The 18,677-nt window shown below is 38.9% G+C and overlaps 1 protein-coding gene across 1 annotated transcript in view; it reads right to left on the bottom strand.

The window, feature by feature from the left end:
- Positions 1–432: 432 nt before the first annotated feature.
- Positions 433–18,677, bottom strand: part of cul4b (cullin 4B) — a 76,523-nt gene continuing 58,278 nt past the window's right edge. Inside the window, exons 14-20 of the mRNA XM_080187457.1 lie at positions 18,142–18,227; positions 15,287–15,394; positions 11,648–11,761; positions 8,659–8,764; positions 7,798–7,970; positions 2,956–3,108; positions 433–1,760 (exon numbers count right to left, since the gene is read on the bottom strand). Of these exons, the coding sequence (XP_080043583.1) occupies positions 1,665–1,760; positions 2,956–3,108; positions 7,798–7,970; positions 8,659–8,764; positions 11,648–11,761; positions 15,287–15,394; positions 18,142–18,227 (836 nt within the window). The 3' untranslated portion in view covers positions 433–1,664. The remainder of the gene's footprint in view (positions 1,761–2,955; positions 3,109–7,797; positions 7,971–8,658; positions 8,765–11,647; positions 11,762–15,286; positions 15,395–18,141; positions 18,228–18,677) is intronic.

Raw genomic sequence — 18,677 nt, 5'->3', positions numbered from 1 at the left:
ACTCTTTGTTCCACAAAGTTTTGATAAAGGCCAAAGTGTGCAATCTGGTACAAAGGAATGCACATTAGTTAAGCTTCTGCTTTTTTCTTCAGTTTTCTTCCCAACTCTCCTGTCAGCATTAATTCCAGTTGAGGTACAGAGTCCACAAGGATCATTAATTCTCTGGGACTAGTACTGACAGACTATTCAAATAAGAGAAACATCACAGCCAAATCCAATCCTGTTTCCAACCAACAGCAACACACACATCCCTTTACAAGTCAGGATTCAGCAATCGGAATCCTGGCTAATTTCTTTCTCTCTCTTCAAAATTGGAAGCTTTAGGTTAGAGAGTTAGTATTTGTAGATAGGCAACAATCAACAAATTTCCAATTCTGCTGAAACAGGGGAATGAGAAAGGGAGATTAATTATAAGGCTTATTACACAGGAACTATTTATTCAATATTTATTGAACACGAAAACCTTGAATATGGACCTCTTCCACTTTATGTAAGGGACAAATATGTACATATATAACAAATTCATTTGGAAAAGACACAGTAGTCTTTGTGCACCTCTGTTGCCAGCTCGTAATTACAAAGGCTTCCTATTGTGCGTTAGATGTTTATTTTCACATTCTTAAAAGAACTGAGCAGTTTGTTTGACATTTTATCAGGTTCTCCACCCTTTTCCTCCCGCTCCCCTGAAGTGAAAAGGTTTAATAGTACAGGAAGTAAGCAAAGTTTTATACAACCCTGATCATAAAAGGTTGGAGAAAAAAACAGCTTGTATTTTCTCGCAATCTGCACCCTGATGAAAGTTATGTCCTGCCGCAAGTCTCCAAATGTTGCTGTATTCTCAGTGGTTAAATCTATTACTGTTATGATAAATGAAAAATACAACATGGCAAATGCTTTGGAATTTTCCAGCAGGGTCAAAATACAAAACAGACATCACTGCATTACACACAATATTTTATTACCCACATTCCACTTTTGGCACCTCCTTTAGTTGTCAAAAAACGATGGCAAAAAACGGAACAAAATCCACATTTGTAAAATAAAACATGTATAGATAATGTTCACAACTAAGGATTGATACCATTTACTCCTTGCAATTCTAAAATCAATGTTAAAATAAAACTTCCAGAAGTGGTGAGCAATTAGTCTTCTCTCAATGCAGAGTTTCAAGTGTGAATAGAGGTGGGATGTCTAATGATGTCATGAAGTTTGAAGACTCATGCGCTTTTACAAGAAAAAGAGAAAATAAAACAAGCTCTCCCTCCCAAAAAAAACATGGACGCAACTCAAAATGATTCAACAATGACGTGGCTAATCAAGAAGATAAAACTGATGAGGTGCAGTTTGCATTGCATCTTTTTCTTCACAATTACCAAAAGTTAGTTTGAAAGATGGGGAGGGGTTGCATTTGCTTTTGGTGTCCACTGCTACCTCAAATATGTGGAAGTCCAACAGCATTAACAGAGATTCACAAAGTACTCTCTGGATGGGCACATTTTCCTTCAGAGAAGTTCTCTCCCAGTTATTTCAGTAATGCCATTCTCCATATATTTCTAGGCAATACGAACTAAAAAAACTCATTTACTGGGATCAATACTGTAGCGTTAAGCCATTGACCATCCGAGATTTGAAGTGCTTGATGAAGCTTTTCTTCATCTAAATTTCTATGCCACATAGTTGTACTGATTGGTATTTTCTTTGTCTCTTTCCATGTAGTCTCTGTCAATTAATGACTCTATTCTTTTCTTTAGATCAGCAGGCTGAAAGAAAAACATGCAAAACATTATTTACATAGTGGAAAGCAATTTGAAATACATAAGACACACTGCAGCAAAACTCCTTCAACAGTACCTTGCAAAACCACCACGTCTAGCTTCTAGAACAAGGCCAGCAGATGCCTTGAAATACTACCATCTTCAACTTCTCCTGTAAGCTACATACCATCCTGACTTGGAGCTACATTATCACTCCTTCACTGTCACAAAATCAAAATCCTGGAATTTCCTTCCCAGCAGCATTGTAGTTGCATCCACACCAGATGGACTGCAGCAGTTTAAGAAAGCAACTGACGACCCTTCTCAAGGTTAATTAGGGATGAAAAATATATCTAGCTTTGCTAGCAATGCCCATATGTTATAAGAACATAAGAAATAGGAGCAGGAGTAGGCCATCTAGCCCTTCGAGCCTGCCCCGCCATTCAATAAGATCATGGCTGATCTGTCGCTGCTCAGTTCCACTTTCCCGCTTTCTCCCCATAACCCTTAATCCCCTCTCTTATCAAAAACTATGAAAGGATAAAAGTAATAATTATTCACTTCATTAAAGCCACAATTAATTATTGTTGAAAAGAGGCATGTTGCTGAAGCCTGTGTCCTGTGTCATCAGGACAAATGCAAGAACGCCAAATCGTAAATGATCACAACAGTGGCGAGCTCATAATTCCCCAATGCTTTCTCCATGCTAACTCCTCAGCCCATCAGAGTTAGGTTGCTAATCAGTCAGCATTATTTTATCCCATAGTATAAACTGTTGCAATTGTTTGAAATGTCATTCTTGCATTTTCTTGAGAGCAAGATGAAGAGTTTAACATGTCTCTCTCTCTCTTTTCAGCAATATTCAAGTGCTATATTATCAAGTGAATAATTAACTGCAAATTCTGATTTGCTTCAAGTTACCAGCCATTCAACAGGGAAATCCTGGTGGCTTACATAACAGATAAGCACATGACTCTCACTCAAATTGATCACCCTCCTAGGCAAAGCAAGTCTCTTTCTGCACCTTAGTATTGTCCAAGAGATGACTAGACCTTTATGAAATCCGGAGTGGGGAGATGGTGGAGGTGGAGGAGGAGGAGGAGGAATATAAAATCAGCAATAAGAGTCCCTTTAGATTCAAGTTGTTCTATCTCATGCATAATAGTCTTTCCTGCTGTAGAAAATACAAGTTCACTCATACCTTGACTGGAAATTTCAGCTGATTATACACTTCCGATACAAGGAGATTGTGGCTCAAAGTTTTTCTCATTTTCATAATTCGGACAATGGCAGCATCTATCTGATACTGCCTGTCCTGGAACACCCTCTCAGTAGTGCTGGCCTGTTCTTCAACCTACCAGAAAGGGTATAAATGTTACGGTAATTATATTTGAACTTGAATGAAAAAATGCTAACATAGTAATGCCAACATCACAAAAGTAATTACTCTGGAATTCAACTGCATGTTTGAAATGGAAAGACAAGTCAACCCATGTCAAATAACTTTAATGAATCTCTAGCAATAGCAACTCATTTATTTGGTGCCATTTATGTAATAAATCAGAGATGAAAGCAGACAATCTTGAGGATAGAAAAACATGGAGTTGGATGCTAAGGTTGAATACCGTTTGGTTCAGTTTCAGACACTGGCCAGGGACCATGATGGTGTTGGTATCTAGGAAATGGAATTTGTGGCAGGGACTGAAAACAATAGCTTTGATCTTTCAATATTGAATTTAATTGTTCTATTCAGTTAAGTGCTCAATGTGAAAATTTTGTTCAATTCCTAAGGAGGACTGGGTTTCAAAATTGCTAACTTTTCAAATTATCCTATCATAACAGATAACGGTAGCTTATATAATTCCAACTAGGAAGGTGCTCATGTTCAATTCATAAAGCAAATTTTCACAGCCATTGCAGCAGGATTGGGGCTGGAAAATGCAAAAAGCCATTTGGAAGTCCATTGACTTCGGCAGCCCAGGAAGTCCCGTCCATAGTCCATGCTGAGTTAGTGGATTTCAAATGGACCAGCGGTAGGATGCTATAATTTGCACCAGCAGAGAAGGGCTAGAGGTCCAAAACAAAATGGGCTGTATGAAATGGCTCAGCAAGCTACTTAGAGATGGGTAATAAATGCTGGCCCTGCCAGCAAAGCTCACATCCCATGAAATAATTTTTTAAAAAAGCTGTTCATAATCTTTGGCTTTATTTACATGTATGTTGAGAAAGGGATGACATGAATGTGAATTCAGTAAAATACACAAATTAGATGAAAGAAATAGCAGATGGCACACTTGCTATTGTACATTGGGCTCCAGGAGAGGAAGGGAAAATACAATGGTAAAATATAGGTTGATAAAAACTGTCCAGCTTCAGAGAAGGATTTGAACTCATGCCCTTAAAAGCATTAGCCTGGCCCTCTGGAATATGAGTCCTATGACATTATCACTATGCACTGTCACCCAAATTAACTCATGTTTCGTTAGTGTTTTGGGGTCAGAGAGAGGACATGCCCCCTTTTCTACTTGCTCTGTCACTTTTGATTCGGCACACATTCAGCCCTTGTTGCTCATTGTGATGTCTTGCCTTTATATTGTAGCCTGTTGTCTGCTTGTCTTCTGGACATGTTAGTCTTTTTTGTGCAGAGTGGTTAGGACTACAGGGGGAATAGTTGTGGGGCATTTTATTTCTTCACTTAAATTGGGCAAGTTAAATTGGCAAAGGAAGACTTGAAGGAATTGGCAGCTTGTATTTGGGACAGTATTTTGGAAACAACCCAGGAAACAGGCTATTTTAGGTCTTGCATTAATGAGATCGGACTAATTAATTATTTCATAGTAAAGAATCCTCATAACATGATAGAATTTCATATTTCATTTGAGGGTGAGAAAGGTGGGTGTGAAACTAATGCCTCAGTCTTAAATAAAGGCAATTACTGGCTGGTTCCATTGGATGGGAAAATAGGTTAAAAGATACACTAAAGGATATATTTCAAAACTCTGAGAAGGTTGAGCAATCCAGGGCTTACTTGGTTAACAATGGTATCGAATTGAAAGCAAAGGGATACAATGGTAGGCCAAAAAAAGGGATATTTTAGAAAGTAGCAAAGGATGATCAAAAACAAAACAATAAAGAGGGAGAAACTAGAATGAGTAATTTGGCAAGATATGTGGTTTTTCAACGATATAAAAGGGAAGAGAGTAGCTTTTGTTCCATAGAACATGAGATTGTGGATGTAATATTGGGAAGCAAGGAAATAGCAGAGAAAGTATTTTGTATCTGTTTTCATGGTAGAAGACATAAAAAGCATCCCAAAGGTGGTTTAAAAAAAAAATCAAAGTTGGAGGGGGAACTTAAAACAATCATATGAGAGAAATAAAACTAATGGAATTAAGGGCTGACTATGTCCCTGAACCTGGGAAGCGGCATCTAAGAGTTTTAAAAGTGGCTCCATACAATAGATTTCCAAAAGACATTTGATAAGGCACATGCGAAAGGTGGGGGAGAACCAGCAGTAGGTCACACAAAATGCCACAAAGGTGGTTACCATGATGTTGGGGGTACATTCTTAGCATAGATATAGGCTATCAGAAAACAAAAGTCAGCATCTTCAGTCACTTTCAGATTGACAACCTACAACTGCACAGGAATCAACGCAAGGGCCTCACTATTTAAAAGTCTATACTAATGATTTGGATGAAGGCAACCAATGTATTGCAGAAAGATACAAAGATAGATAAGAAAGCAAGTTGTGCATAAAGGGAAAGATAGGCTGACTTAGCAAAGGTTGGACAAATGGGAGCATAACGTGAGGTTATCCATTTTGATGGGAACAACAGGATGGCAAAATATTATTTAAATGGGGAGCAAATGTAGAATAGTATAGACTGTGATGTCCTTGTATCTGAATCACAAAGTTAACATGGAAGAACAGCAAATAATTAGGATGGCAAGTGGAATATTTATTGCAAGAGGGATAGAGTTCAAAATTAGGGAGGACTTGGTACAACTATACATGGCATTGTATAGTTTGGTCTCTATTAGCAAAAGGATATAACTGCATTGGAAGCAATTCACAGAAGGTTCATTAGGTAACTGGGTTACTTATTAGGAAGGCTGGAGCAGGTTTGGCCAATAGAAATTGGAGCTTGGAAGAATGCGAGGAGGTGATACTGAAACACAAGATTCTGAAAGGACTTGACAGCATAGATAGAGAGGATTTTTCCCCTTGGTAAGGTAGGGATGGAAAAATCTTTGAAATCTAACATCTGTGGCAGGGACATCACTGGAAAAAATTCTGAGGAATAGAATTAATCCCCACTTGGAAGCAAGGATTAATCAAGGATAGTAAGCATGGTTTTGACTGAATTTTTCAAGGAGGTGATTATGCGTGCAGATGAGGACAGTGCAGTTGATGTAGTCTACATGAACTTCAATAAGGCTTTTGACAGGGTCCCACATGGGAGACTGATCAAGAAAGCGTGAGCTTATGGGATTCAGGGCAATTTGGTAAATTAGATTCAAAACTGGCCGCATGGCAGGAAGCAGAGGGTAATGGTCAAAGCTTGTTTTTGTGACTGGAAGCCTGTGTCCAGTGGTGTACCACAGGGATTGGTACTGGGTATCCTGCTGTTTGTAGTGTGCATTAATGATCTAGATATGAATATGGAAGGTATGATCAGTATGTTTGCAGATGATACCGAAATTGGCGATGTAGTAAATAGTGACGAGAAAAGCCTTGATTATGGGACAATATAGATCATAGAATCCTACAGTGCAGGTCGCCGCCATTCGGTGCACTGAATCTGCACTGACCACAATTCTACCCAGGCCCTATCCCCATAATCCCATGTGTTTACCCTAGCTGGTCCCCCTGACACTAAGAGGCAATATGGCATGATCAATCCCCCTAACCTGTACATCTTTGGACTCTGGGAGGAAACCAGAACACATGAGAAAACCCACTCAGACATGGGGAGGACGTGCAGACTCTGCACACACAGTGACCCAAGCCTGGCAGCCCAAAGATGGAGTGGTCAGATGGGCAGAACACTGGCAAATGGAATTTAACTCTGAAAAATTACAGTTGATGCAATGGAGGAGGACTAACAAGGCAAGGGAATACAAATGAATGTTAGGACACTACGAAGCAGAGGACAAGAGGTCATAGGAGTATACATTTCAGAATCCCTGGAGGCAGCAGGACAGACAGATAAGGTGGGTTAGAAGGCATTTAGGATACTTGCCTTTAACAGCTGAAGCATGGAATATAACAGCAGGGTTATGGCGGCGCCGTATAAAACATTCATTAGGCCATTGCTGGATCACTGTGTGCAGTTCTGGTCACATTATAGGAAGGATGTGATTAAACTAAAAAGGGCACAAACCAGATTCACCAGGATGTTACCTGGGCTGGAGCACTTCAGCTATGAAGAGGAGCTCATTAAGCTGGGGTTGTTTTCCCTACAGCAGAGAAGGCTGAGGGGCTACCTGATCAAGGTGTAAAAAAATTATGAGGGACATAGATAGGAAGAAATTAGTGGACCTTAGTGGAGGGGTCAGTGACCGGGGGAGCGTAGTTTTGAGATAAAGAGGAGATTTAGGGGCCATTTGAGGAAAACCTTTTTTCACCCAGAGGATGCTGGGAACCCAGAAATCATTGCCTGAAAGGGTGGTAGAATTGGGGACCCTCAACATTTAAAAAAACATTTAGATGAACACTTGAAATGCCTCAGCATACAAGGCTATGGACCAAGTGCTGGAAAATGAGTTAGAATAGGTGATAGATGACCAATGCAGATGGGCCAAAGGACTTCCGTGCTGTAAACCTTTATGATTCTAACTAGCAGCACAGTTTCAAAAACTAATCATCAGGGTTCCACAGCATATACTGGCACTCAGTTCCTACAAAGAATTCCATACTCAATCATCAACTTCCCTCAACTTGATCAACACAAAACTTCAAAAAATTGCAAAATACAGTATTTTATGCATTTTAGTTGACAACACAATGAATCCTCAAGGTATGAGAGATGTTGCATACCGTTTCTTTCATCTGGATCTGATTAATCTTGATCCTGAACAACTTATGCTTGAAATCATCATTACAGGTGAATTTGTCACAGTCTTCCACATCTTTGCTTTTTGGAGTCTTGGTCAGTACACGTGCCTTGCCACATGCCAAAGACTGCAATGTTCGTCGCAACTCTCCATCCTCTGACAGAAGAATGTTTTGTAATTATTACTGTTAGGTAAATATTTGAGAGTTTTCTTTACTCCTCGTAGTGTGAGAGTGGCAACTCTTACTTAATAGATGCCATAGGCATAAGTATTTTGTCTAAATGGTCATTTTGATATGTAGGTCCAGACAACAAATATAAAGCAAGTTTGTCAAAAGTGAATGCACCATTGCTGATTCTGATTTCACCTGATGTCAAAATATACACGCACATCCAATTTTGCAAAATTCATCGGATATCGTGAGGAATTAAGAAAACCTGGTTATCTTTTTCTTCTTCCTCCTCCCTAACTCAAGATTGCTCAGTTTAATTGCTGTAACTTAGTTTGCTGTCTCAGCCGAGCTCACCTAACCAACATTGATAATGCTAATTCATGAATTTTAACATTTAAGGAAAAATGTTGTGAAATGCAGATATTACTCAATCATTTAACTACTTAATTTTACTTTCAATTTAGAGATCAGCTGATTGTATTCCATACTAGTCAAAACAATTTTCTGAAACTTGCTCAACTAGTATTCCATTTCTCCTCTCAAATTTCAAACAGGAGCATTCAAATATCTTGCACAATGCTATGATATTATTGCTATGTAATTTGAGGCCCAGTTCATCAGTAAAATTTTGCATTCAGCTAAGTTCCCATTCTAAAAAGAAAGAATACAAACCTATTCCAGTAGCAGTTTTAATATCTTCCAAACTGAACTCCTCCCCTTCATTAAACATGAGTAGTACCAGAGTTTGGAAAAGTGACACTTGAAGTTCTTTCTTACCCTGTCATAAAAGCAGATTCCATTTCTTTAAAATCATTTATATTTAATCCAAAGGTTGAACAACCGACCCAAATTAAAAAATTGTATGGTTTTAAATTGGTAGCACCTATTTTGATTCAGAAAACTGGGTCATTCAATGCTGCTGTTCAGCATTTTAAAATAAAGGCATAAATGTGACCTGATTACTTAAACAGTTGCATGTGTTCAAATGAAGTAATTACAGTTTTTGTAACCAAAATAATATTCTTCATAAGCAATGTTGCAATTGGATTGGTTTACCTCGCTGACAATTTACAATGCAATCTAATGTTTGAAATAAGTAATGTTTTCCCCATTCTAAATTGCAGATTTAACTCAACATGCAACAATTTTGCTGGACATTTGTATTATGGAGGCATTGCAAAAGGTTGATGTCTTTGTTGCGTGAAGGTCTAGAAATGATACAATTCCTCTCAAAATTTTCTCCTGAAGATAGATTCTTGTTGAAAAAAAGATTGCACCTTTTCATGCAAGCTTAGAGACCAAATGTCATAAAGCAATGCACCGATGCAGTGGACTCAGTTTTGTCCTCACTGAATATACACCGATGGGTTTCCTGAAGAGTTAACTGAGGTAGTGGTACAGTGGTATTGTCACTGGATTAGTAATCTAGAAACCATGGGGTAGTGTTCTAGGGACTCGGGTTTGAATCCCACCATGACAGATGGTGAAATTTGAAATCAATAAAAATCTGGAATATGATTTTTATTGATGATGACCGTTGGAGTGAAATCAAAGGACACAAAATGGTTACCTGGCACACAAAATGGACTCCAGGAAGGGACACTTTGGGCACAGACATTACAAACAGTTAAAACCTGTAGTGTTTAAATTATTGCAGAAAACAGTCAGACCTTGAAGCACCTTAAATTTGAGATAAAAGCAGACCCAGAACAATGAGTTTGATAATGAGATCAGCCGCTGATGGGGACATAAATGCATAAATGTATATAACAAGATCAGCCATTGATATAGGACATTACTGCATAAATGTAACTACTGTATGTACAATGCGATAACTGTCAATGTCCGTATTTGTCTGTGTATAACGATGTATTAACTGTTGATATCTGTACTGTCTACTCAACTTGTAACAATGTGCTAACAGCTAATGTCCATACTGTCCATTATCTAAAAAATATAAAAGATGCTCAACTACCATTGTGTAGTTGAGAAGGTGGCTGCCTGTACTGCGGAGTGCCAGCACTTCTCCCAAAGCTTTGCCCGACTAAAACTGTTTGTTGAATCTCCAAGTCCGACTCTGAAGTGGTGAATTTCCCCCAACAATGACCATAAAATCATTACACTGAAGGTAAGCATGCAGGTGCAGCAGGCAGTAAAAAAGGCAAATGGCATGTTGGCCTTCATGATGAGAGGATTGAGTACACGAGAGGGATGTCTTGATGCAATTATATAGGACCTTGGTGAGGCCACACCTGGAATAGTGTGTGCAGTTTTGGTCTTCCTCTAGAGGGAGTGCAGAGAAGGTTTACCGCACCGATTCCTGGGGTGGCAGAACTGACATTTGATGAGAGGTCAAATCAGTTAGGATTATATTCCCTGGAGTTCAGGAGGAGGAGGAGGGGATTTCAGAAACCTAAAAATTTCTAACAGGACTATACAGGGTAAATGCGAGAGGGATGTTCCCAATAATAGGGGTGTCCAGAACCAAAGGTCACAGTTTGAGAAGGGTAGACTGTTTAGGACAGAGATGAAGAAAAATTTCTTCACACACAGGGTGGTCAGTCTGGAATTTGCTACCAGAGAACGTTGTTAAGGGCAAAAAATTGAATGGTTTCAAGAAGCAGTTAGATATAACATTTGAGGCAAAAGTGTTCAAAGGTTATGGGGGTGGGAGAGGCAGGATCAGGCTATTGAATTGAACAGTCAGTTAGGATCATTATGAATGGCTGGCTCAAAGAGCCAAATGGCCTCGTCCTGCTCTGTTTTCTATGTTTCTATGTGAGTAGTAACAGCTAAAATCGCAAACAGATCATTCTAACCAACAATATCGTCATGATTTTTTCCCCTCAAAATGAAGATGAAGAATTTAAATTTAAGAAACTCTGTCAAACATTTGAAACATTAGTCAGCTACAAAGTAAAACTACTCCTCCCAAACAACCAACATGCTTAATGGTAGGTTTCCCTCTACTGCACCTGGAGGACAAGAATTAATTTTCCGCACCAGCTATCCTAATACAGCTTTCCATTGGTATTATTCCTTCTCAAGGAACTGGATTAGAATTGCCCAAACATATTTCATGGAGGATCTTTGGTGATAACTGAAGGAACACCTACATTGTATCACTGTGAACAGGATTCCAATCCAGGATCCAGAGAAAATCCAGTGCCCAAATCTTTGCAGTAGTGAACAAAACTGTACCGTGTAATACCTTTCACATCTACAGGACATCAAGTGAAAGTAAGTAACACAGTAGCAATTTCCACACAGCATAAGCCACAAGCAGCAATAAGCTAAATGATCATTTAATCTGCTTTGGCAGTGCTGATCAAGGGATAAATGTTAGCCTGCACACTGGGAAAAAACCTCTTCTTCAAATGGTACCATGTGATCTTTTAAAGTCAACTAAACAGTCAAGGCCTCAAATGAAGTGTCAACATAAATTGAATGCTTAAATCCTGGAGAAAGGCTTGAATTCATGATGTTCTGATGTGTGAGAACATCCACTGAGCCTGATGATGAATAAGCATGTTTAAAGCATAGGTTCAATACATTAAATGTTTCTACAGTTAGAAAGATCCCAGTAAAAACTTAAAATTATCAGATTTTAGTTTGCAGCTCTAATTATTGGAAATAGTCAAGTCCAATTTTTGAAACGTACCTCTTTAAATTCTGCTTTCAATACACAATGACCCAAAGTTGATTGCCACTGCAACTTTCTACCGCTGTGCTTACCCAGATAAAAAGTCTTGAAAATTTCCTGAAGTTTCACCATCTACAGAAAAAGGAAAATAAGCAACATGGCTGATAGTAGTTTAAAATCCTTGTTTCAAGCTATTTCTGTTCTCCTATACATGTGTCAAGTGGTTCAATGTAGCCAAGTCTGCTTTTGGCTTATTTTTTCTTATTTGTTCGTTCATGAGGTGTGAGTTTCACTACCTAGATCAACACTTATTGCACACAGCAATTGGTGGTGGTGAGCTGCCTTCTTGAATTGTTACAGCCTGAATGGTGTAGGAATGCTCAGCGTTGTTAATGAGGGAGTTCCAGGTTTTTGACCCAGTGACAGTTAAGTTATATTTCCAAGTCAGTATGATGAATGGCTTGGAGGGGAATTGTTGCCGCGCATTTGCTGCCCTTGTTCTTCTTGATGGGAGTGGTTGCGGGTTTTCAAGGTGCTGCCTAAAGAGCCTGGGCGAGTTCCTGCAGTGCAACTTATAGATGGTACACAGTGCGGCCACTGTGTGTTAATGATAGAAGGAATAAATGTTTGAGGATGGGATGCCAATCAAACAGGCTACTTTGTCCTGGCTGGTGTCAAACTCTTTCAGTACTTTTGGAGTTGCTTTCATCCAGGCAAAGGGAAAGTATTCCTTCAAATGCCTTAGAGATGATAAGCAGACTCTGGGGAGTCAGATGAATCACTCACTGCTGACCTGTTCTTGTAGCCACTGCATTGAGATGGCTGCTCCAGTTCAATTTCCAGTCAATTGTAACCCCCAGGGTGTTGATAATGGGGGATTCAATGATGGTAATGCCACTGAATGTCAAAGGGCATGGTTAGATTCTCCCGCTAGGAAAATCTAGTTAATGTTTTGGATGAGAGAGTTTCAGGCCTGTTGGAAAGTGTGTACATGCAGACATTAAGTGAGATCATAAGATTTAACTTTTAAAATCATAGAATCCTTACAGTGGAGAAACAGGCCATTTGGCCGATTGAGTTTGCACCATCTCTCTAACAGAGCACCCCACTCAAGCCCTATTCCCATAACCCCACGTATTTACTTGCTACTGCCTGAACCAACACATCTCAGGACATTAAAAGGGACAATTTAACATGGCTGATCACGTAAACTGCACATCTTTGGAATGTGGGAGGAAAGTAGAGCACCCAGAGGAAACCCACACAACACTGGGAGAAAGGGAAAACTCCATACAGTCACCCAAGGCTGGAAATGAACCCAGGTCTCTGGTGCTGTGAGGCAGCAGTGCTAATCACTGTGCCACCATGCCTCCCTCTTATACCTGCCAACATTTACTGTCTCTTACAAACAAAATTGGTCATTTGGACAATGTATACATTTGTTTTTTTCCAATTGAATGGCCTCTTCATGTTCAAAGGTGGAGAGGTTATTGCCATGCTAAATTGCCCCTTATTGTCCAAGAATGAATAGGTTAGGTGGATTGGCCATGCACATTGACCCTTAGTGTCCTAAGAGGTGCAGGTTAGGTGGATTGGTCATGCTAGATGACCCATTAGCACCCAAAAATGTGCAGGTTATGTGGATTGGTCATACAAAATTGTCCCCTAGTGTTGGCGGAATAGCAGGGTAAATACATGGGTTACGGGATAGGGGCTGGGTGGGATTATTGTCAGTGCAGGCTGAATGGCCTCCTTCTGTACTGTAGGGATTCTATGATTCTAATTCCTCCTCAAATTATGATCCTTGGGTCCCTGTTTACATTTTGATGAATCTGCACTTCCAAGATTTAGCATATCCTAGTTGCAATGCCCCAAAAGTACAAAGCAGTCTAAATATGATCCAGCTAGGGCTTTGTACAGTAGGAAAGCTCCCCCTCCCCACTTTATATCTAGCCCTCTAGTTATAAAGCTCACATTCCATTAGCTCTTTCAATTATTTTTTGTAGCTGACTACTGCATCTTTATGATCTGTATACACAAACATATTCTATTTGGATCTTCACCGTTCCCCGTTTTTCAGCATTTAAATAAACTCTAATCTATGGTTTCATGGTCCAATATACTGACGACCGTTCACCTGCAATGAAATACATCTATGGCAGGATTAGTTGCTTAAACTATCCATTATTTGTAATTTATGCTCCCCAGTATACTACCTACTAACCGCAGCCATTGGTATACTTGGATATATGGCTCTCAATTCTGTTATTCAAGCTATTAGTGCCTTATCCAATGGATCAAACAGCCAGTGCAATGTTGAGTCATGCAAGCCAGGGGATACCTGATACAATGCTTGGTCTGCAATGATGCAGCTGATAGCAGTTAGGAAAAAAACTGGAGCAATATAATAGCCTCAGCCACCATGGCACAACTAAACACAATTTTAGTACCCTTAACAGAACATGTATGACAGGACTGGCCTTACACTATGCTTTATTTTGCTCCAGCTCTTGATCCCATTTTAACCTTCACTTCATCTTATGCAGTTAAGAAGCCAACTCCATTAAGATCCTGACGTATGCAACAGCTGCCACATGAGCTCAGCCTCACTTCTCTTCTGATATCTACGTGGTGGAGCATTTGGTTTCTGCACAATAATTCCATAATGCAACTGAGACCAAGCTGCACTGACACCTCATCAACTATGTCATCTTGCCCAAGTATTCAAAAATATTTTCCTAATTTAGTATATTTTTAACAATTACTAGGACAACAACTTTTATGGGTACAATCAATTTTCAAAGCAAACTTGTATGTTATTCCTTGCTGTGAATTTAGTACAGTCATTAAAATGACTTTAGCATTATCAAGGTATCAGCAAAACCATAAACACAATTACATTGAACTTTGAAATGGTAGCTTGCAACAATAGAGTGAAGTGGTGAAGTCTCCACAACTAGCCATTAATGTTCCTCCTCTATTTTATTTGCCAACCTCCTCACTGCTAACAAATACTTGATTAAACAAAAGCATTTTCTTTAGTTGCATCTAAGCCACACATCACCAACACTTAGCAAACTCATGACCTCTACCACCTAAAAGGACAAGATCAGCAGATTCATGGGAACACTACCACTTGCACGTTCTCCTCCAACTCATATCACCCTGACTTGAGCTATACTGCTGTTTCTTCACTGTCACTGGGCAAAATCCTGAAATTCCCTCTAACAGCACCATGATATACCTACACGATATGGACCACAACTGTTCAAGTGTCTCACCAGCATTTCAAAGGCAACAGGTGCTGGCCTTGCCAGCTGTCTTACATCCTGTGAGTTAATAAATTGAAAAAAAAACCAAGATGAGCAATAATTCAACCCTAAAAATCTGTAATCATTGTCTAAAACAGCTGTTATGAGAACAATGGGTTTCCTGCAATAAGGTGGGAGCACATAACAGATTTTATATGGAATTGGAACACAATTTTCCAAGGAGACAAGGATAGAAAAAGTGGTTAAATTGCAAATATAATTGTGTGCAAGCAGTAAATAGCAGCTACAGAAGGAATCACCCATGTAAAGGATCATTTCAAAGTTTACGATTCCATCAGGATTTTATTGCCAATATTTGTTTGCACCATTAATGTAGCACACTAACCTCCAGGGGTAAATGAACTTCCATAGGTACATAAGTTGGCCAGTAGCCCATTGTGAGGATATTTACAGTTAGCTCAAGGTTGCCAGGTATATTTTGATTCTGCATGTACTGTGGAAAAAAAACAGAAAAATAAACTTCAAAAGGTTGAGCATAATTTAAATCTCCTCCAAGGTCTTTTGAGATATCCAGAGTACGTTATCCAAGTATAGCATCCCTATCCCCATCTTTTTTTCCATCCTCCAAAGCTGCAATCCTCCAAGTATTCTGCATATTCCTCCAATTTTGACCTGTGTCATTTCCTTTCCTTCATTACATGTGGCCATGCTTTCAAATCACAGACATTCATAGAATTCCTACAGTGCAGGAGGCCGCCATTCAGTCCATCGAGTCTGCACCATTCTGCCAAACAGCATCCCTCCCCTGCCACCAGCGCAACCATCGTATCTCACTGGCCTAACTTACACATTAGAGTAAATCTAGCATGGCCAATCCACCTAACCTGCTCATCTTTGGACTGTGGGAGGAAATTGGAGCATTTGGAAAAAAACTCAGACGCAGGGAGAAATGTGCAAAATCTACAGAGAGTCACCTGAGGTCAGAATTGAATATGGGTCCCTGGCACTATGAGACAGAACTGCAAATCACTGTGTCACATGCAAATGTCATGGCCCTAAGCACTAAAATTCCCTCCTTAAACCTTTCTACCTCTCCCTTAAGCTAGACTATTACTTCCTCGTGTGGTTTACTGTCAAGTATTCTCTGCGCTCAGCTGTGAAGTCATCTGGGATATGTTGCTATGTTGAAGCACTAAATAAGGACAAAGTATGTTGCTTTGGTAGAACTGAAAAGTTGCCAATTTTACAACATTGTTACAAACATTCTGTGTTCAAAGGCCCCATAGGTCTTCACCATACCATTTCAATTTTGGTTGCATCCAAGACAATAACTGAATACAATCGGGAAGGCAGACCACATTTGCTCTGCCCTAGTATAAACATAATACCAGAAACTCTTGTGGTTTCTTAAATTACATGAAAAATACATGAAGATAATTTGAAATGTGTGGGATGAATCTCAATTTAGAAAAGTAGTTGTTAGTTTGATAATGCATTCTTGAAAACAAATTCTTCCCAAAAAGAGTGGATTCTTTTTAAAACTTGAGCCATTTGGTGTACTCTACTCATCTGTTGCATGGATGACACAAGCTTTAGACCACAGAAGCCTGAATTGTAACATCAATTAATTGAGAGCAGACATATGAAATCTATTGCACATTTTCTAACCTTGTTAGCTCTTGGGTGACCTCTCTTTCAGACTAAGATGTAGTAATTAATTTATGGTCATAATAATAGCTGTGTGTACACTAACAACAGGAATAATCGCCATCCAACATTAATACTTTACTTTTCCTAGAATTTTTCTGTTCAATGTATGGGGTCTTAATATTTAAGGATTTATTCTAAACCGATGTGGAACAAATTGATAATATCATCGTATGCCGAATGAGTGGAACTTTTCAGCTGATCGCCCCACAACACAATATATTAAATGTAAAGTAAGCATGCAGATTAGTCATGGTAAAATTAATTTGGGCTAATATGGAGACAGCTCAAATATATATAAATTACTAAAAATATATATTTCTGTAAGTAACAACGCCCAAATTCCACTCTTCCTGCTACCAGCAAAGGCAAACTCAGCCTGGTCAGCTCTGGATGAGTGATGATCGTAAAAAAAGGAGGGAAAGTTTAAAAGGGAGAAACTTAAATTCAAAAGGAAAAAGGTGAAAAGGAAACAAAATGTTAAGAATTGTATTTTTTATGAATTTGCCCTAGAGTCATTCTGCTCATTGAGCCTGCCCTAGCCTTTTGAAAGAGATGACCAATTGAGTCCCACACCCAGTTTTCTCCCCTCAACCCAGCAAATTAGTTCTCTAAATATCTGGTCAATTGCCTTCTGACAAGTGAACCACACTTGTAGTAGTGTGGTTCCAGATCGTAAACATGTACGAGAAACCATTTCTTGTTCCCTTCTAGCTCATTTGCCAAATATTTTAAATCTATAACTTCTGATTATTAATCCACTTGCGTTATTAAAAGCCCTTATAATTTGAAATGTCTGTTAGGCACCCCTTTAAAGGCCCTGTGGAGAACAATCCATTTTCTCCATTCTCTCCACCTAACACAAATCACTGACGTCATCTTGGTGTACATTTTCTGTAACTTTTTCAATGCCTTGCTATCCTTTGTAAAGTATAGTGCACAGATATGTCAACAATATGCCAGCCAAGGCCTAACCAGTGATTTGCAAAGGTTTAACAGAACTTCCATTTGTATACAGAGGTGTTGAATGCACAAAGCCAAGTATTCCTCAGATCTTTCTAATTGTTTGTACAGCATTATTCTGAAGTCATAAAATGCAAAATTAAATTTGGAAATCTAAAACTTATTATAAAGATGTGCAAATCTTCCCATATATAGGCAGACATGTTGAATTTATAAAACTATTGAGCTTAGAATTCTTGCTACAATTGAGTCACTGCCATGGAGAGAAAAGACAAAGATGAGAAAAGTGGGAAAAATGGATGGAATGGGGAAAAAGTAGGAAAGAATTCTTAATACTGCAAGAGACTGAACTGAAGTAGCATTACAATTGGATCTTGAATAGATTGAAGAAAGCAAGTGGACTAATTAATATTCTAACCATGCAATCTCCTGCATGAGGCCATTGGTCCAGTAAAGGATATAAAGCTTAAAAATTCCCATTATATTGTCAGCTATCACAAGAAAAAAAATTGCAATGTTAAAAGTACATTTGCATTTATCACTTGATCCATTTAAAACAAAACGTAATACCTGTTTAAACTGGATCATAATATCTTTTGAGAGTTCCATGTCTCTAAACATTCCTTCCAGTTTGCTGGTGAATGCAGCTCCACATTCTTAAAAACAATACCAGGGATAGAATTACGTTACGCATTTCCAGCATTTTCTGCTTTTATTTCAGATTTGCAGTATCCACAGAACTTGGCTCTTATAGCATTGAACATCTATTCTTTTAAGTGCAGCTTTCATTTGAACTACTCTGATAGGCATAACCAAGTGCAATAAGTTACATAACAGACAATAGTCTTGAGTTTTTGGTTCAATTGTACTGGCTTTAGAAGCATATTTCAGGCAAAATTGACATAAACAGCCCAACTTGAGCAGACATCACTTTTTAAAAGCAGGCCCCATTCACAGAACTGGAACCATTAACTGGCAAAATAAATCCCTATTGGGAGTAAGTCGCTCTCATTTTCAGGCCTTTGAGGAGACTCAAAATTAAAAAACTGCTTTTTCTTCAGTGCAAGGTCATTCTTGTTAATCAAAATTACATTCAAAAACTTTTA

The sequence above is a fragment of the Carcharhinus amblyrhynchos genome, chromosome 4 (assembly GCF_965287045.1).
Source record: "Carcharhinus amblyrhynchos chromosome 4, sCarAmb.v2.hapA, whole genome shotgun sequence".
NCBI lineage: Eukaryota > Metazoa > Chordata > Chondrichthyes > Carcharhiniformes > Carcharhinidae > Carcharhinus > Carcharhinus amblyrhynchos.
Note: the sequence above shows the minus strand (reverse complement) of the source record. Positions and strands in the feature narration are given on the sequence as shown.